Raw genomic sequence first — 17,934 nt, forward strand, 5'->3', positions numbered from 1 at the left:
GGTTAAATTCGCCCTGAAGGCTACACTTTAAATAATGGTTGTCGATCATTTCAGATATTACTTGTCATGAATCGAGATCAAGATGTAAGTAATGCTGTCTGCAGAAGAACTGAATCGACTCGTCAATGCCAGAAATAATTAAATGTTAAACGGGCTGGATTTTACTCGCGGCTGCTCCCGCGTCTCACCACAGGTAATAATGTTTCAGCTGGCCAATTGGAGGCCAATCAGCGGTAAGGGGGACTGCACGTCCAATTGGACATCAAGGGTGGGACGTCGAGTGGGAGAGGGGTTAGGCCATGAACCAGAAGTCGGTCAGGTCCATCAATTTAATGCCACCCCTGTCTTCTCACCTTCTTTATTTGTCATGTGCGCCTGAAAGAATGTGAAAAAATAAATATACTAATGACTAAAAGTTGTCACCTTCAGCAGCTAAATGCAGCCGTGGTCCCATTTGCGAGATTTTCATCTGGCCTTGAGCCATCCCCTCATTCCTGCCACAAATCAATCCCAAGAGCTTTTCTCCATGTGACTACCAAATAATTGAGTGGGCAACTGAAAGTTTGCAGTCAGTGGGGGTCTTTATCAATACAATAGCTTATTAATTGTTTTTCTCAGACGAATCTGGCATCTTGCTCACCTTCCATATTGTCAGAGATTGGCAGAATGATGTCAGATTGATGATCTGATGTCATCACGCCATATTGTACAAAGCATGTAGAGGTGGCCCACCCATAAAATCCAGTCCAGTGAGCTTATCATGTAATGGCACTAAGGCATCCTCTCTGTTCCAACATCACTTCATAAAAAGTAATACAACTTCCCAGTTAACTGTTACTCACAATGAGAAGACTTTGTTCCATTCAGGATTGAGGTTCTTGTACACTGTGTGGGTTTGGAGTTTATCGTTCCCCAACTCCAGAACGCAAAATGGATCGCTCTTTCCTACATGGCAAGATAAGATATTCATTGGTTGAAAACAAAAACACGGGGCATATTTTGAGTGCTAAGATGAACTGTTCAAGGCTATAGCAGCACTGGAGAAAGTGAAACAAAGATTTACAAGGATGCGACCAGAACTTCGAGGTTATAAGTAACAGAAATGATGAAAGTTGATGCATGCCCTGAGTGAGGTCTTTAAAATCATATTGATGTTTGATGTAGACATAAGAAATCCCATCCCTTGTGGAACAGTAGTTGAAATCAATAGTATAGATATAGAATCATAGGATGCCTACAGTGCAGAAAGAGGGCATTCGGCCTATCGGGTCTACAAAAGAGCATCCTACCCAGGCCCAATCCTCAAACACCCGCCCTATTCCTAGAACCACATCAAACTTTTTGGCACATTAAGGGGAAATTTTAACATGGCCAATCCACCTAACCTGCGCATCTGTGGGAGGAAACCGGAGCACCCAGGAGAAACCTACGCAGACACAGGGATCAGGTGCAAACTCCACACAGTCATCCGAGACCGGATTAAACCCTGGTTCCTGGCGCTGTGAGGCAACAGTGCTGGCCACTGTGCCACAGTGCTGCCCCTTTTATCCTAGAGGAAGCCACACATGCACAAGGGGGGAAAATTAATAGAAGGAAATTCTGATAGGGTTCGATGAAGTAGGGTGGAAAGAAACTCATGCGGAGTGCAAACACCCGCATAGAAACAGAAACAGGCTGTATCTGACCTATTTAATTCTCTTAATGGCCTGCTTCACTAAAGGCTGAATCAGTACTAGTTGAAGAAATTTTATGCATTCATAAAATTTGATTTTCGAATGACTATTGCCATCAGATGAACACAATATAATGTTCAAACTGTGTGGGTTGAATATTCCCAGCTCTGGGATAGAAGGAATGGAGGTGTCAAGTAGGTGGTAAAATAACAGGAGCCACATTGGGAGGGCTCCCATACCGCCACCAAGGAATTTTCCAGGGGCTGGGCTAGTCGGCAGATATCGACGACTGCAAGGTGACAGGTTATCTGCACATACAAGGCACCAATTAGCATCCATTTAAAGCACTCAATGGCATTTTGCTAGTGGTAGAGTGGGGTCCCTGATGCGGGTCACCACCTCAGTGGAGGCAGCCTCCACGCACCAGGCAAGGAAGCTATCGGAGCTGGAAGATCATAGAGGGGGCTGTCAGCAGCGAAGGCCGCAATTGCGACCCAAATACTGCCGCCAGAGGGGTTTCCCATATGATTGAAGAGGCACGAAGAGGCATGCCTGCTCAGTTGGTCTGAGATCTAATTTTAAACTTAAGGCCCCGCCACCCCCCATTCATGTTGTGGTATCCTAACAATCCCTGGCCTGTCACAGCAGCACCCATCTCTGAGGTTGCCTAGACTCCAGAGTTGCAGGTGCTCTGATTGGGCCTGGTGCAATAGGAGCCTGGGATTTGAGATGACATAATAGGAGGCCTCCTCTGGGAGAATAGCTCTCCCAGTCTCAATGCCAATCTGGTCCTGACATCAGAGTCCTGAATCCCACGGACAAATCCTGTCCCATTTCCCTAATGTTTCCAAATTTCTCTTGTCACAAATAAGGCAACAACAGAATTCGTTCCACATGACTAGTTTACAAATGTTTACTCATCCCCTCTCACAAAAAAAGACTTGTCTTTACATAGCACCTTTTACAACATTATTAGGCACTTCATTTCCTAAGATATGCTTTCGAAGGGTAGTTACTGATGGTGATGCAGGAAATACAGAAGCCAATTTTCACATCGATAGCTCCCACAAATGACACTGGGTTAGATTCTCTGGCCTCCCCGTGGCATGTTTCTCGGCGATGGGAGATGGTCTGCCGCCGTTGGCCAGCAACCCGCTCCCAGCCCAGTCCTTGCTCAGTGATGCACGATCAATTGCACAAAGATTAAAATTGGGTACAACTGTGGCTTTATTACAGTCAGGTGCGTGGCCTCCTGCTGCAGCTGGCGAAATGGCCGGGCACTGAAGGTCATGCATATTTATACAGTTCTCCGTGGGCGGATCCAGCTGGCAGGAGCTACCGGCGAACCTGTAGTGCAGGTCCTACCTTACATCTCCTATTACAGTGGTTCACCACATTCACCCCCCGTTAAAAATGAGTCCGGTGGGGGTGACGTGAAACTATATACAATTAGTGCAATTATGTACAGTGGTAGGAAAACGAAAAGTCCATGTTGACGGTCCGGAGTCCGTCAAAGGTTCAGCCGGTCCAGTGCTTTGGTGCTTCATTGGGAGCGGCGTAACGGTGGCGGCGAAGTCGATGCTGGCTGTGGTGGAGGTGGCACCGATGGCGGTGGTGGCGGTACTGGTGCTGGCCAGTCATCGGGGAACTCCGGGAGCGTGCCGAAGTCCTCTTCGTCCTCTTGTGCGGAAAAGGGGAGGGGGGGGGGTGGTCTGGTGGGGTCAATATTGGCGGCGTGGTGGGAGGGCGCATGGGTGGCGGTGTGTGTTGGGGTGGAACCTGACGGTGCCATGTCCCTGAGTGAGACAGTATCTTGGCAGCCGTCGGGGAACTCAACATAGGCATATCGAGGGTTGGCATGGAGCAGGTGAGCCCTGTCCACCAAAGGGTCCGCCTTATGGAGTCGGACGTGCCTACGGAGAAGGACCGGTCCTGGAGCTGCGAGCCAAGTCGGGAGCGACACCCCGGATGTGGACTTCCTGGAGAAGGTAAAAACATGTTCATGGGGTGTGTTATTAGTGGCGGTGCACAATAGTGACCGGATGGACTGTAGAGCGTCAGGGAGAACCTCCTGCCAGCGAGAGGCTGGGAGGTTCCTGGACCGTAGGGCCAGCTGGATGGCCCCCCAAACCGTCCCATTCTCCCGTTCTACTTGCCCGTTTCCCCGGGGGTTGTAGTTGGTCACCCTGCTGGAGGCTATACCCCTGCTGAGCAGGAACTGACGCAGCTCATCGCTCATGAATGAGGATCCCCTGTCACTGTGGATGTAGACGGGGAAACCGAACAGAGCGAAGATGGTGCTGAGGGCCTTGATGACGGTGGCAGACGTCATATCGGGGCATGGGATGGTGAATGGGAATCTGGAGTACTCGTTGACCACATTGAGAATGTACGTGTTACAGTCGGTGGAGGGGAGGGGCCCTTTGAAATCCACGCTGAGGCGTTCAAAGGGGCGGGAAGCCTTCACCAGGCGCGCACGGTCTGGCCGGTAGAAGTGCGGCTTGCACTCCACAGAGACCTGACAGTCCCTGGTGACTGTCCTTACTTCCTCGACGGAGTAGGACAGATTGCGAGCTTTGACCAGATGGTACAATCGAGTGACCCCCGGGTGACAAAGGCTGTCGTGTAGGGCCCGGAGTTGGTCCACTTGTGTGCTGGCACATGTACCTCGGGAGAGGGCGTCTGGGGGCACGTTGAGTTTACTGGGGCGATACAAGATCTTGTAATTATAGGTGGAGAGCTCAATTCTCCAACGCAAGATTTTATCATTTTTGATCTTGCCCCACTGTGTGTTATTGAACATGAAGGCTACAGACCGTTGGTCCGTAAGGAGAGTGAATCTCTTACCGGCCAGCTAATGCCTCCAATGCCGCACAGCTTCAATGATAGCTTGGGCCTCCTTTTCGACGGATGAGTGACGAATTTCAGAGGCATGAAGGGTGCGGGAAATGAATGCCACGGGTCTGCCTGCCTGGTGTAGAGTGGCGGCAAGGGCGACGTCTGAAGGGTTGCTTACTGCGTGCATCCCAGCCTTGGCGATATCTGCTCTGATGCGGGCGAAAGCATGTTGTGCCTCGGCCGCGAGAGGGAATTGGGTGGACTGAATGTGTGGGCGGGCCTTGTCCGCATAGTTTGGGACCCACTGAGCGTAGTAGGAAAAGAACCCCAGGCAGCGTTTGAGGGCCTTGAGGCAGTGGGGGAAGGGAAGTTCCATGAGGGAGCGCATGCGGTCGGGGTCGGGCCCGAGAAGTCCGTTTTGGACTATATAACTGAGAATGGCAAGCCGGGTCGTGCTGAACACACACTTCTCCTTGTTATAGGTCAGGTTGAGAAGAGTGGCAGTGCGGAGGAATTTATCGAGGTTGGCATCGTGTTCTTGCTGGTCATGGCCGCAGATGGTGACATTATCTAAATACGGAAAGGTGGCCCGCAAACCGTACTGGTCGACCATTCGGTCCATCTCCCTTTGGAAGACCGAGACCCCATTTGTGACACCGAAAGGGACCCTAAGGAAGTGGTAGAGGCGACCGTCTGCCTCGAAGGCCGTGTATGGCTGGTCCGACTTCCGGATGGGGAGCTGGTGGTAGGCGGATTTCAGGTCAATTGTTGAGAAGAGCCGGTACTACGCAATCTGATTGACCATATCAGATATGTGTGGGAGGGGGTACGCGTCGAGCTGCGTGTACCGATTGATGGTCTGGCTGTAGTTCACGATCATCCTGTGTTTCGCCTCAGTTTTAACCACTACCACTTGGGCTCTCCAGGGGCTGTTGCTGGCCTCGATAATACCCTCCTTAAGCAGCCGCTGGACTTCGGACCTGATGAAGGTCTTGTCCTAGGTGCTGTACCATCTGCTCCTAGTGGCAACGGACTTGCAACCGCAGTTAGATTGGCAAAAATGGAGGGGGGATCGACCTTGAGGATCGCGAGGCCGCAAACGGTAAGGGGGGGTAAGGGCCCACCGAATTTGAGGGTGAGGCTCTGGAGGTTGCACTGGAAGTCCAGGCCCAACAGGAGTGCAGCACAGAGATTAGGAAGGACATAGAGGTGGAAGTTACTAAATTCTACGTCCTGGACCGTGAGGACTGTACAAAAGTCTCGGATCGGGACGAAGTGGGATCCGGAGGCTAGGGAGATCCTTTGATTGGCAGGGTGGACTGCGAGGGAGCAGTGCCTTACCGTATCTGGGTGAACAAAGCTTTCGGTGCTCCCGGAGTCCAGCAGGCACGAGGTCGAGTGGCCATTGATTTTCACCGTCGTCGACGCCGTGGCCAGGTCGTGCGGGCGAGATTGGTCCAGCGTCATCGAAGCGAGCTGCGGGTAGCCATCGGATGCTTCGGGTGGCGAGCGTGTGCAGTTCTGATGTTGGGATGTCCGGAGACCCTGTGGGGGACAAGATGGCGGCGCCCATGGTGCGCACATTGCGGGGTCGGGACAAGATGGCGGCGCCCATGGTGAGCACATTGCGGGGTCGGGACAAGATGGCGGCGCCCATGGGGCGCACGTGGCCGAGGGGGGACAAGTTGGCGGTGCCCATTGTGCGTCTGGCATGGGGGAGGGGGCGACAGCGGGCACGATCGCAGCGACTGCGTGGGCCTGGCACACAGCCGCGAAGTGGCCCTTTTTACTGCAGACTTTACAAACTGCAGTGCGGGCCAGGCAGTTTTGGCAGGGGTGCTTCTGCTGACCGCAGAAGTAGCAGCGGGGACCCCAGGGTGCGCGGATCGGTGTGCAGCGTAGGCGTATTTGGAAGGCAGGGCCCCGGCTGAGGAGATCGTCGGCGGGGTCCAGGAGGGGTCGAAGGAGTAGATGGGTGTGCAGCGCGGCGGGAGGGGTACGATTGCACGTTACGGGATGCGACCGTCATGGAGAGCGCCAATGTTTTCGTCTCCGCCAGTTTGAGTTTGGCCCCTTCCAGTAATCGTTCTCAGATGTGGTCCAACGCAATCCCCGGCACGAAGGCATCGCGCATGAGGAGATTCGCATGTACGGCGGCCGTGACGGCCTGACAGTCCCAGTCCCGGATAAGTGGAATTAGGTTCCACCAGAAGTCTTCGATGGACTCACCAGGTAGTTGCGAGCGGGTGGCCAGTACATGCCTGGCGAAGAGCGTGTTCGCATTCTGCACGTAGTATTCCTTAAGGAGTTCCATTGCTTTTGTGTAATTTGTGGCGTCTTGGATCAACGGGAACACGCTGGAGCTCAGTCTGGAGTACAGGACGTTTATTTTCTGAGCCTCCGTTGGCGCAGGGTCTGCCACGTTGATGTAGGCCTCAAAACATGCTAGCCAGTGAGCAAAGTCTTTTCTGGCGTCGGGCGAGTGCGGATCCAGCTGCAGGCGATCGGGCTTAATTCTGATATCCATTCTGTAGAAAATCTGACTGGAATAAATTGATGCACGATCAATTGCACAAAGACTAAAGTTGGGTACAACTGTGGCTTTATTACAGTCAGATGCGTGGCCTCCTGCTGCAGCTGGTGAAATGGCAGGGCACTGGAGGTCATGCATATTTATACAGTTCTCTGTGGGCGGAGCCAGCCGGCTCGAGCTACCGTCGAACCTGTAGTGCAGGCCCTACCTTACATCTCCTATTGCAGTGGTTCACCACACTCAGAGAACTAACCACATCAGGCCCTGCTTTGGGTCGGTTTTTATGTTCGTTTGTAACAAGCTTCAGTCGGGTGACCTGCGCCCCCTATCGGAGTAGCTCGTATTCCAAGAGTCCTATGGGGAGATCAACAATGGTTTCCCCGTGGTCCGCGTGAGGTTATAACAGCCATGAAAGGGAGTGGGAATACAGCACTTTTTTAAAAAACCTGTTGATAATAAAATGGAACTTCCTGGTTCCCCACTATTGTATTTAGGGGGTATCCCAATGATGCGCTGGGGAATCCCTCCAGGAAGTTCCCACGTAAGGGTTTACCTCGCAATTGCCCAGAAGTGCAAACTTCTTCTGGACAATTGAGCTGGGCTGGGAGCCAGATGACAGAAGCAATTTAAATGGCTAAATTAGGATGGTTCTGCCAGGTTTACAATGGCAGTTACTCAGTAAGAGGTAGAGGGAAAAAAACACGTCTAACTCCAGAGTAACTGTTTAAACACCCAAACACAAACGCGGCCCTCCAGCACCCGGAGGAAACCCACACATACACGGGGAGAATGTGCATACTCCGCAGACAGTGCAGCACGGTAGTACAGTGGTTAGCACAATTGCTTCACAGTTTCAGGGTCCCAGGTTCGATTCCCAGCTTGGGTCGCTGTCTGTGCGGAGTCTGCACATTCTTCCCGTGTCTGCGTGGGTTTTCTCCGGGTGCTCCGGTTTTCTCTCACTGTCCAAAGATGTGCAGGTTAGGTGGATTGGCCATGCTAAATTCCCCTTAGTGTCCAAAATTTCCCTTAGCGTTGGGTGGGGTTACTGGGTTACGGGGATAGGGTAGAGGTTTGGGCTTGGGTAGGGTGCTCTTTCCAAGAGCCGGTGCAGACTCCATGTGCCGAATGGCCTCCATTTGGGGTACTGTAAGTTCTATTAAAAGAAGACAGTGACCTCAACCAGGAATCGAACCCGGCTAAAGAAGAATGCAAGAGACTTATTTGATGTATAAAAGGTAAGAGAGGGGCAAGAATGGACATGGGACGACTGGAAAATTAGGCTGAAGAAGTAGCAATAGGGAACAAAGAAATGACAGAGGAATGAATAGGTACTTTTCTTCCCAGTAGAAGACACCAGTGGCAGAACTTCAAGAGAGTCATGGGACAGAGGTGAGTGACAGAGGCCTTCACGAAGGAGAAGATTCTGGGAAAGCTGAAAGATCTGAAGGTGGATAAATCACCCGGACTGGATGGACTGCACCCAGGGTTCTGAAGGAGACAGCTGAGGACATTGTGGAGGCATTGGTGGTGATCTTTCAGGAATCACTGGAGGCAGGGAGGGTCCCAGAGGACTGGAAAATGGCTAATGTAACGCCTCTGTTTAAGAAAGGAGGGAGGCAAAAGACAGGAAATTATAGGTCGGTTAGCCTGACTTCGGTTGTTGGTAAGATTTTAGAGTCCATTATTAGGGATGAGATTGCGAAGTCCTTAGAAATGCATTGTATAATAAGACTGAGGCAGCAAGGATTTGTCAAGAGGAGGTCATGCCTGACAAATCTGTTCGAGTTCTTAGGTGACGAGAAAGTTAGACAAAGGAAAACCAGTGGAAGTGATCTATTTGGATTTCCAGAAGGCCTTTGACAAGGTGACGTACAGGAGACTGCTAAATAAGATGAGAGTCCATGGGGTTAGGGGAAAGGTACTGGAATGGATATAGGATTGGCTGACTGGCAGAAGGCAGAGAGTGGGGATAAAGGGGTCATTTCAGGATGGCAACCAGTGACTGGTTTTCCGGGGTCAGCGTTGGAATCACAGTCAATCACAATATACATTAATGATCTGGAAGGATTGAGGCCATTATTGCTAAGTTTGCAGATTATATAAAGATACGTAGAGGAACAGGGGGGCTGCAGAAGGACCTCGACAAGCTAGAAAAGTGGGCAAAGAAGTGGCAGATTGAATACAATGTGGAAAAGTGTGAGGTTATGCACTTTGGTAGGAAGAATAGAGGCATAGACTATCTCGAAATGGGAAAAGGATTGGGAAATCAGAAGCACAAAGGAACTTAGGAGTCCTAGTTCACGATTCTCTTAAGGTTAACATGCAGCTTCAGCTGGCAGTTAGGAAGGCAAATGTAATGTTAGCTTTCATGTCGAGAGGGCTAGAATACAAGAGCAGGGATGTACTGCTGAGACTGTATAAGGTTCTGGTCAGACCCTATTTAGAGTATTGTGAGCAGTTTGGGGCCCCATATCTAAGGAAGGATGTGCTGCCTTGGAAATGGTCCAGACGATGTCCACAAGAATGATCCCTGGAATGAAGAGCTTGCCTTATGAGGAGCAGTTGAGGACTCTGGATTTGTACTTGTTGGAGTTTAGTAGGATGACGGGGGTCTCATTGAAACTGACAGAATACTGAGAGGCTTGGATAGAGTGAATGTGGAGAAGATGTTTCCACTTGTTGGAAAAACTAGACCAGAGGACACAATCTCAGGCTGAAGGGACGATCCTTTAAAACAGAGATGAGGAGGGTTTTTTTCAGCCAGAAGATAGTGAATCTGTGGAACTCAGTGCCACAGAAGGCTGTGGAGGCCAAGTCACTGAGTATCTTTAAGACAGTGATAGATAGGTTCTTTATTAATAAGGGGATGAGGGGTTATGGGGAGGAGGCAGGAGAATGGGGATGAGAAAATATCAACCATGATTGAATGGCGGAGCAGACTCAATGGGCCGAATGGCCTAATTCTGCTCCTATGCTTTGTGGTCTTATGGTCACTCACAGGGGCGTATAAAAGAATGGGCCTTAAGCTAAACATCTGGGACAGTGGTCCTCTACCAGCCTACTCCAGCTGTACAACACTGCCCTCCAATTATCAAGATTATAGCGAATCACAACCAACTGGCAACGTGGACCATTTCTCATACCTTAGGGCCCTCCTTGCAACAAGGGCAAGCATTAACAACAAAACTCAATATCGCCTCCAGTGTGCCAATGTAGCCTTCAGCCGTCTGAGAAAGAGTGCTTGATGACAAAGACTTCAAACCTAACACCATGCTTACGATCTACAGGGCTGCAGTGCTACCATCTCCAGTATTCGCCAGAGACATGGATATCATATAGCAGACACCTTAATTCCCTGAAGAAATATCACCAGCGATGCCTCTGTAAATCCTCCAAATTCAGTGACAGGATATGTGCTCCGAAATGCAGTGTCCTCGCTCAGGCCAACATCCCAGCTTTGAGGCACCAGTTATGGCTAATCAGCTGTGTTGGGCCACAACATCCGCACTCCTGACAAAAGGCTTCCAAAACAAGCTCTCTATTCCGAGCTTCGTCACGGCAAGCGGTTACCAGGAGGGCAGAGGAAATGTTTCTGGGATGTCCTCAAAGTATCCCTGAAAAAATGCAACATCTCCACCGATATGTGTTAATCTCTTGTGGGAGATCGCCTAAACAGGAGAAGACGCATCTGCGAAGTTGCCAACCATTTTGAACGTCTCCAACAAGTCCAGGGGGAGGCCAAGTGCAAACAGCGGAAAGAGCTTACCAAAGTCCAAGCATCCCACCCACTCACCCACCATAATCAAACACTACCTGTCCCACATGTGGAATCCAGCATTGGGTTTTTTAGTAACTCAGGACCCCAGGGTGGAAGAAAGTCATCCCCTGACTCAAGGGGCTGCCTAAGAAGTTTCGGTTTCAGAAAGACTCATGTAATATTGTCTCAAATGTCCTATCCTAAGCAAAATACCCCATCAATCGCATGGACTGAATAATACAGCAGAGAGGATGACTCCCCTGGAGCCGACATGCTCCATGCTAATCTGCCCGCAGCTATAATCTGGTGCAGGCTGACTAAATGAGGGCCATGTGGGACTGGCAAGTTACATTCGTGCCGCACAAGTGCCAGACAATGACCATCTCCTACAAGAAAGGATCTCACCATCGCCCCTTGGCATTACCATTGCTGAATCCCCCGCAATCAACATCCTGGGAGTTACCATTGATCGGAAACCGAACTAGACTAGCCATATTAATACTGTGGCTAACAAAGCAGCTCAAAGGCTAGGAAACCTATGGCGAGTTTCTCACCTCCTGACCTCACCGACCCCCCGCCTCCCCTTCCCCCCCACCACTCCCAAAACCTGTCCACCATCTACAAGGCACAAGTCAGGAGTGTAATGGTAACTCCACTTGCCTGGATGAGTGCAGTTCCAACAACACTCAAGAAGCTCGACACCATCCAGGACAAAGCAGTCCGCTTGTTTATTAGCCTGTCCACAAACATTCAATCCCTCCACAACTGATGAACAGTGGCAGCCGTGTGCGCCATCTACAAGATGCACTGCAGGAACTCTCCAAGGTTCCTTAGGCAGCACCTTCCAAACCCACGGCCACTATCATTTAGAAAGACAAAAGCAGCAGATACCTGGGAACCCCACCACCTGGATGTTCGCCATCAAGTCACTCACCACCCCGACTTGGAAATATATCGCTGTTCCTTCACTGCCGCTGGGTCAAAATCCTGGACCTCCCCCCCTTACAGCACTGTGGGTGTACCTACACCTCAGGGACTGCAGCATTTAAATTAGGCAGCTCATCCCCACCTTCTCAAGGACAACTAGGGATGGGCAATAAATGCTGGCCTAACCAGCGATGGCCACATCCCGTAAATGAATTTAAAAAAAACTTTGGGTGGAATGTAAATGTTACCCCGGTCGATTTAAAATCCACAGTAAAACACGTGACTCCCTTCACTGCAGGTTTACCTGTTTACTCTCAACATCAAGTTGACACTAAAAATACCTTGGCTAATTTTCTGTTGTTGTATCTGCCAGACATCATTCTCAACAATAATATCTTTCATCAGTACTCAAAAATAATATCGATTTGGCAAATCAATACCCCTCTGACATTAGCTTTGAAATTTAGCATTTTTGAATCAGATCTGAGTTCTACATATGTAAAGTTCAGTTCTTGCAATCTTTCAAAAAGGCAAAACCTAATCTCTGCCAATCTCTCAATTTCTTCCCTCAAAAATGTTTTCAAAATGATCAGCTTCACAATATTTTGGGCAGCATGGTGGCGCAATGGGTTAGCGCTGCAACCTCACGGCACCGAGGTCCCAGGTTCGATCCCGGCTCTGGGTCACTGTCCGTGTGGCGTTTGCACATTCTCCCCGAGTGCGTGGGTTTCGCCCCCACAACCCAAAAATGTGCAAGCTAGGTGCCTGGCCATGCTAAATTGCCCCTTAATTGGAAAAAATGAATTGGGTACTCTAAATTTAAAAAAAAAACTTTACAGTATTATTAAATCTTCTATCTATTTAGTCACTTGAATCTTTCATAACATTCCTCAAGGCCTGTACCCTATTTTACACACATTTGTTATATATACATTTATGAGTATCAGTGTCACACATAACATTGGTCAGACATTCTTTAAGAATTAATTCACTATAACATCAGTAAGAAATGGGTGGAATCTGGGGGAAATGCCTGTCACCGCCAGCTGTTCTCCAGAGTTCCTATTGTCTCTCCTCCTTTAATCTTTCCCCCAAGGATCTTAAGGGCCGTTGTGCCTATCAATATATCAAAGGTTACTGCCAGTAACCTCGCCATTAAAAAAAAAGGAAATTTTGCCCACCAAGTTCCTTTTAAAATATATCGATATGTATAAAACATATAATATAAATTGACAAATTCAAGCATACTAGTGTATTCTTTAATGATGCAAAGCACAACAGTTGGTGTTTGCCTTTTGGGGGGAATTACAAGGCAGAAAGCAAAGTGCAGAGTAATTTTACATAATTGTATCACGTGGAGTTAATCTCCATTACCTCTGCATCAAAGCATAAGTGACTGAGTCACCAGTCAAGGTTAAATGTCATTCCTTGGAATCCCTTGTGAATCCTCCAATACTGCAAGTCGTGAAGACACCAAATTTTAGTAGACACCGCCTTATGAGGTAATGAATCATGTAGCACTGTTATTGTTCTTTGTTTATGAACGGGTTCACATGCTCCATTAGCAGACAGTGCCCGCGTTATTACTAAAATGTCGTTATTTATTTTGCAGCTCAGAGCTATCGCCAAACAAAATGCATCCAACGTCATGTTTAAATAGTGACTAATGGGGTTCATGTGCTACGAAGAAGCACAAACAATAACATTTACCTCTGCAGTCTGTACTGCTTGTTCCAGCTGAAACGGTGTGCTATTTATTAGAGAGACAAAAATACGAATGACATCTTAAAACTAATTATATGGCTTCCCGATTTCAGGGCGAGGTGCAAAAACCACAATTTATTACTGAGAGCTGCATTGGGCATCCTTTCAGCCAATAAATGAGTGCAGCGCCTTCACCCCTTCAACAACTTGCATTTAAATAGCATCTTGAATTTAGTGAAGCACCCCAAGGTGCTGTTGTAAATATCTTGTTCACAATTATTATGTTTTCAAATGTAACTTCTGGTTTCACAAGGTTAAAGTGTTAAAGTGTGATAAATGGAAAATCTCGATTGATAAACTGGTAACAATGCTGAAGGGAACACAATTCAAACAAGCTGGGACTTAATTATGGTTACAAGGTACCCTCCCTGTTTATCTTACAAGGTCAGAGGTGGAGGTGTAACCATTTGGACAATGAATGACCCATTTCTGGAACTCCTGGTAGAGTCAGGGGGATAGATTCTCCAATCCTGCGGCAATGTCCGAAGGATTCGTCAGCCAGACCGTCGGCACTGCACCCACACAGGTCCTCCACCCGGTGGGGGTCTAGCAGTCGTGCAACGTAAAGCCCCCGGCTTTACCTGCAGATACGGCCAGAGAATGGTCGGAGCCGCGCATTGCAGCGCCGGCGCCGTGCAGCATGGCGCCAGCCGCACGCGGGCCCGGCCTGCCAAAAACTGCCCCCCTGTGACCAGCCTCGCCACTCCCAGACCACCCCCCACCAGTCGCCCAAGCCCTGATGAAGCCCCCTGCCAGTGGACTGCGCTCCCCCCCAACTGTGGCGGCGCTGGACTCAGTCCACAGCCGCCACGCTTGGTCCCCGAATAGATTCGGCCCATCGGGGGCGGAGCATCGGGGGAGGGCCTCAGGCAACATCCTCCCTGAGTACGCCAATTTTGAGGGGGTGAAGCATAGCAAAAACAACGCCGCCCCTGATTCCAGCATAAACGGGGATTCTCCGGCCGATCCCCAAACACAATTTTGGCGTCGCCGATCAGAGAATCCCGCCCATGGTGTCTCATTATTCTAACAAAGAAGTTAAAAGCTCACAATTCTGGGAAGGAAGGTTGTAAAGTGCCACCCCCATTACTCACATGATTTCCCAGAATCAAGGCAAACTTTATTATCGAAAGGTAGCTAATTTGTATTTTTATCTGGGAAAAGGCCATGTGTGTCACACTGCCAGACAGGTAGCGATTCAGGGCACATCCATGGTTAGAAGGCTCTTTTGTTTGATTTATCGGTGTGCATTTGCTGACAGAAGTAAGGCAGTTTAATTTGGGAAGACCGTTGTAGCTGTGCTTCAGTGAAAACTGCATGTAATCGAATTGAGGTCCAACAGGAGGTGGTAGCCAGTTGGCCTGCCTTTCAAACAGAGAAAATACTCACTGCATTGTTCACCATGTGGAATGCAGGTGAAGCTCTATCTCAGTTTGGATTTTTTTTGGTGGGGAGGGGGAAGTAGCTTGATAATTTTCTCTAGCTTGCAACAATTGAAAGCAATCTACAGTGGTCCTCACAGAGCCTGATGGCAGAAAACAGTTGGTTGAGTTAGCTTGGATAGCTGTTGGAAGGCGGAATTTGAACCAGGAGTTGCGGAATCCACAGTCGTGAGGGCTGTAATGGAAAAGGTGGGGAGTCACATAGCCAAAAAGCTAATGGATGAATCACCATAAAATGTGTACCTTGAGGAATAACTGGAATTTGAAGGAGAATTAAATTTGAAGGGGCTGTGGCATACCTCCTGGGTTAGTCCCAGGAATAATAATTGCACCTTCAAGATTTTGTAAGACAAGGGAACTCTTGAAGGGGTGAGTTAGAACTACATTTACAGCATAACGCTTTATAAATTATAGTAATAAGTTAATAGTGCTTGTATTGAATTATTTTTCAATGTACAATAAAGTTTGTTTTTGTTTAGAAAATATGAAACCTTGTGCCAAAGTTCCATTGGTTAATTGCATGTTTGGATTTCTTCTTTAAATATTAAAAGTCCCCAAGAGGGTGGTAAGAGTTCCTAACAGGGAAGCTATCAAGAAAGATGTGACATCATGCCACAGGCTTTAAGAAGAAGAGACACGTGACGAAGAGGTTTAGGGAAGGAATTCCAAAGAGCAAAGCTTAGCAGCTAAAGGCACAGCCTACAACTGCTTGCTGACGAAAATGGCAGAGGAGCAAACCTCCAGAATTGAGGGAGCGCAGGGATCTCAGAAAGTTGTAGGGCTGGAGGAGGTTTCAGATGAAGCATCAAAGCTAGATCCAATGTGCCTATTCAGGTGGTCATTAATGATGCTATCAAATTATCCAGAGCAGAGGCTTCTTCCAATATCTTGCCAGCGCCAGCGGTGATTCCCATTTGTGAGCCTCTGTGGGCACAGAACAAAAGTCGCCACATTGCAAAACAAATTCACTGCTCGAGGTGCTTTGTGGTGGCGTGATGTATTACGGCACAATAAAAACTGCAAGTTTTATTTTAATATAGAGCAGCACAGTGGTTAGCACAGCTTCCTCACAGAGCCAGGGGCCCGGCTTCGATTCCATACTCGGGTGACTCAGTGGAGTTTGCACCTGCTTCTCGTGTCTGTGTGGGTTTCATCCGGGTGCCCCGGTTTCCTCCCACATTCCAAAGATGTGTAGGTTAGGTGGATTGGCCATGCTAAAATTTCCCCTTAAGCGTCCAAAAGATGTGCAAGTTAGGTGGGATTACGGTGTTACGGGGATCGGATAGGGGAGTGGACCTCAGCAGGGTGCTCTTTCAGAGGATCAGTGCAGACTTGATGGGCCGAATGGCCACCTTATGCACTGTAGGGATTCTGTGGATTCTATAAAATAAGCTTTGTTTGTCCAGTGTATTATTTAAAACATTCTCCAGAAAGACAAAGCTGCTTTCAGGTTTGAAAATGCTATCTTCACTTTTTACGAAGCCAATAACATTTCCAATCTCAGTGATGTTTAAGCAATAATAGATGTGTGCGTGTACTGTAGTCATGGCAAGGTGGATGACTGATAAACAGGGCCAAATGTCAAGTCAGTCAATCAGGGCTGATTTAAGAACCATCAGGGCATCTCCAATGAAACATCTGAACGATTTCTTCCAATATTTTCAACACTCGGAGAAATATATTGCTTATTGATCAGTCGAAACTATAAAACACCATTGAGTTTCCAAGGCCTGATGTCAATGGCAGAGCATTACCTTTTATTTTACAATTACATGGCAATGAATTTTATCTTTCAGATTTCAGGCTCTCTAGAATTTCACTGATGACAGAATGCCGTTCAGTATATTCACAGCTGAAAGTGATAAATTGATGTGCCTAAGGGAATCGAGGGATAGGTGGGAAAGTAGGAGTAAAGGTAGAAGATCGCACAACAGGCTCAAGGGGCCGAATGGCCTACTCTTGCTCCAATAACTTATGTTCTTTCTGCAAAGAAGATGATTCTTGGCAATTGTTGCTGCTCAATCACTACTGAGAATCATCCACATTTCAGTTATTTAGAGGGAGAAGGTCTAGTAATCCAGAGGCCCAGGTTAATGCGCTGGGGACGTGGGTTCAAATACCACCACAGCAGCTGTTGGAATTGAAATTCAATAAATAAATAAATCTGGAACTGAAAACTAGTCTCATTAATGGTGACCATGAAAGAGGACAGAAAAAAAAAAGTTACATGATCTAAGATTTTTATTTCAGATAATCGCTTGGTAGTACCGAACCTGAACATTGCTGAAAAATCCAACATGCTGATGAAACTTTTTGTCTTGCACTTATCAGGACAAACGTAAGAATCAGAGTTGGCTTACCAATTTATTAGCACTCTCTTCTCCTGTAGTATAAATTGTTGTGGTAGTTTGAAATTTGGCATTTTTGCATTTGTCCTGAAGAGTGCAAGATGAAAAGCTTCAGCAACATAATCATAGAATCATAGAATGTACACTGCAGAAGGAGGCCATTCAGCCCTTGGAAAGAGCACCCTACCTAAGCCCACACCATCACCCTATCCCCGTAACCCAGTAACCCCACCTAAGCTTTCTGGACACTAAGGGCAATTTAGCATGGCCAATCCACCTAACCTGCACATCTTTGGACTGTAGGAGGAAACCAGAGCACCCAGAGGAAATCCACGCAGACACGGGGAGAATGTGCAGACTCCGCACAGACAGTGACCCAAGCTGGGAATCGAACCTGGGACCCTGGAGCTGTGAAGCAACTGTGCTAACCACTGTGCTACCGTGCCGCCCACATGTCTGTCATTTCGGCAATATTTTTTTTCCTTTATTCTTTGATGGGATATGGGCATCATTGGCAAGGCCAACATTTGCTGCCCATCCCTACTGACCTTGAACTGAGTGGCTAGCAATGCCATTTCAGAGGGCAGTTAAGATTCAATCTCATTAACGTAGGTCTGGAGTCACATGGAAGCCACACCAGGTGGAGATGGTT

The 17,934-nt window shown here is 48.3% G+C and overlaps 1 protein-coding gene across 1 annotated transcript in view; it reads right to left on the reverse strand.

Moving 5' to 3' along the window:
• The window catches only part of LOC140386398 (multiple C2 and transmembrane domain-containing protein 2-like), a 606,972-nt gene that overhangs the window by 212,236 nt on the left and 376,802 nt on the right, over positions 1-17,934 (reverse strand). Inside the window, exon 13 of the mRNA XM_072468698.1 lies at positions 843-945. Within this exon, the coding sequence (XP_072324799.1) occupies positions 843-945 (103 nt within the window). The remainder of the gene's footprint in view (positions 1-842; positions 946-17,934) is intronic.

The sequence above is a fragment of the Scyliorhinus torazame genome, chromosome 12 (genome assembly GCF_047496885.1).
Source record: "Scyliorhinus torazame isolate Kashiwa2021f chromosome 12, sScyTor2.1, whole genome shotgun sequence".
NCBI lineage: Eukaryota > Metazoa > Chordata > Chondrichthyes > Carcharhiniformes > Scyliorhinidae > Scyliorhinus > Scyliorhinus torazame.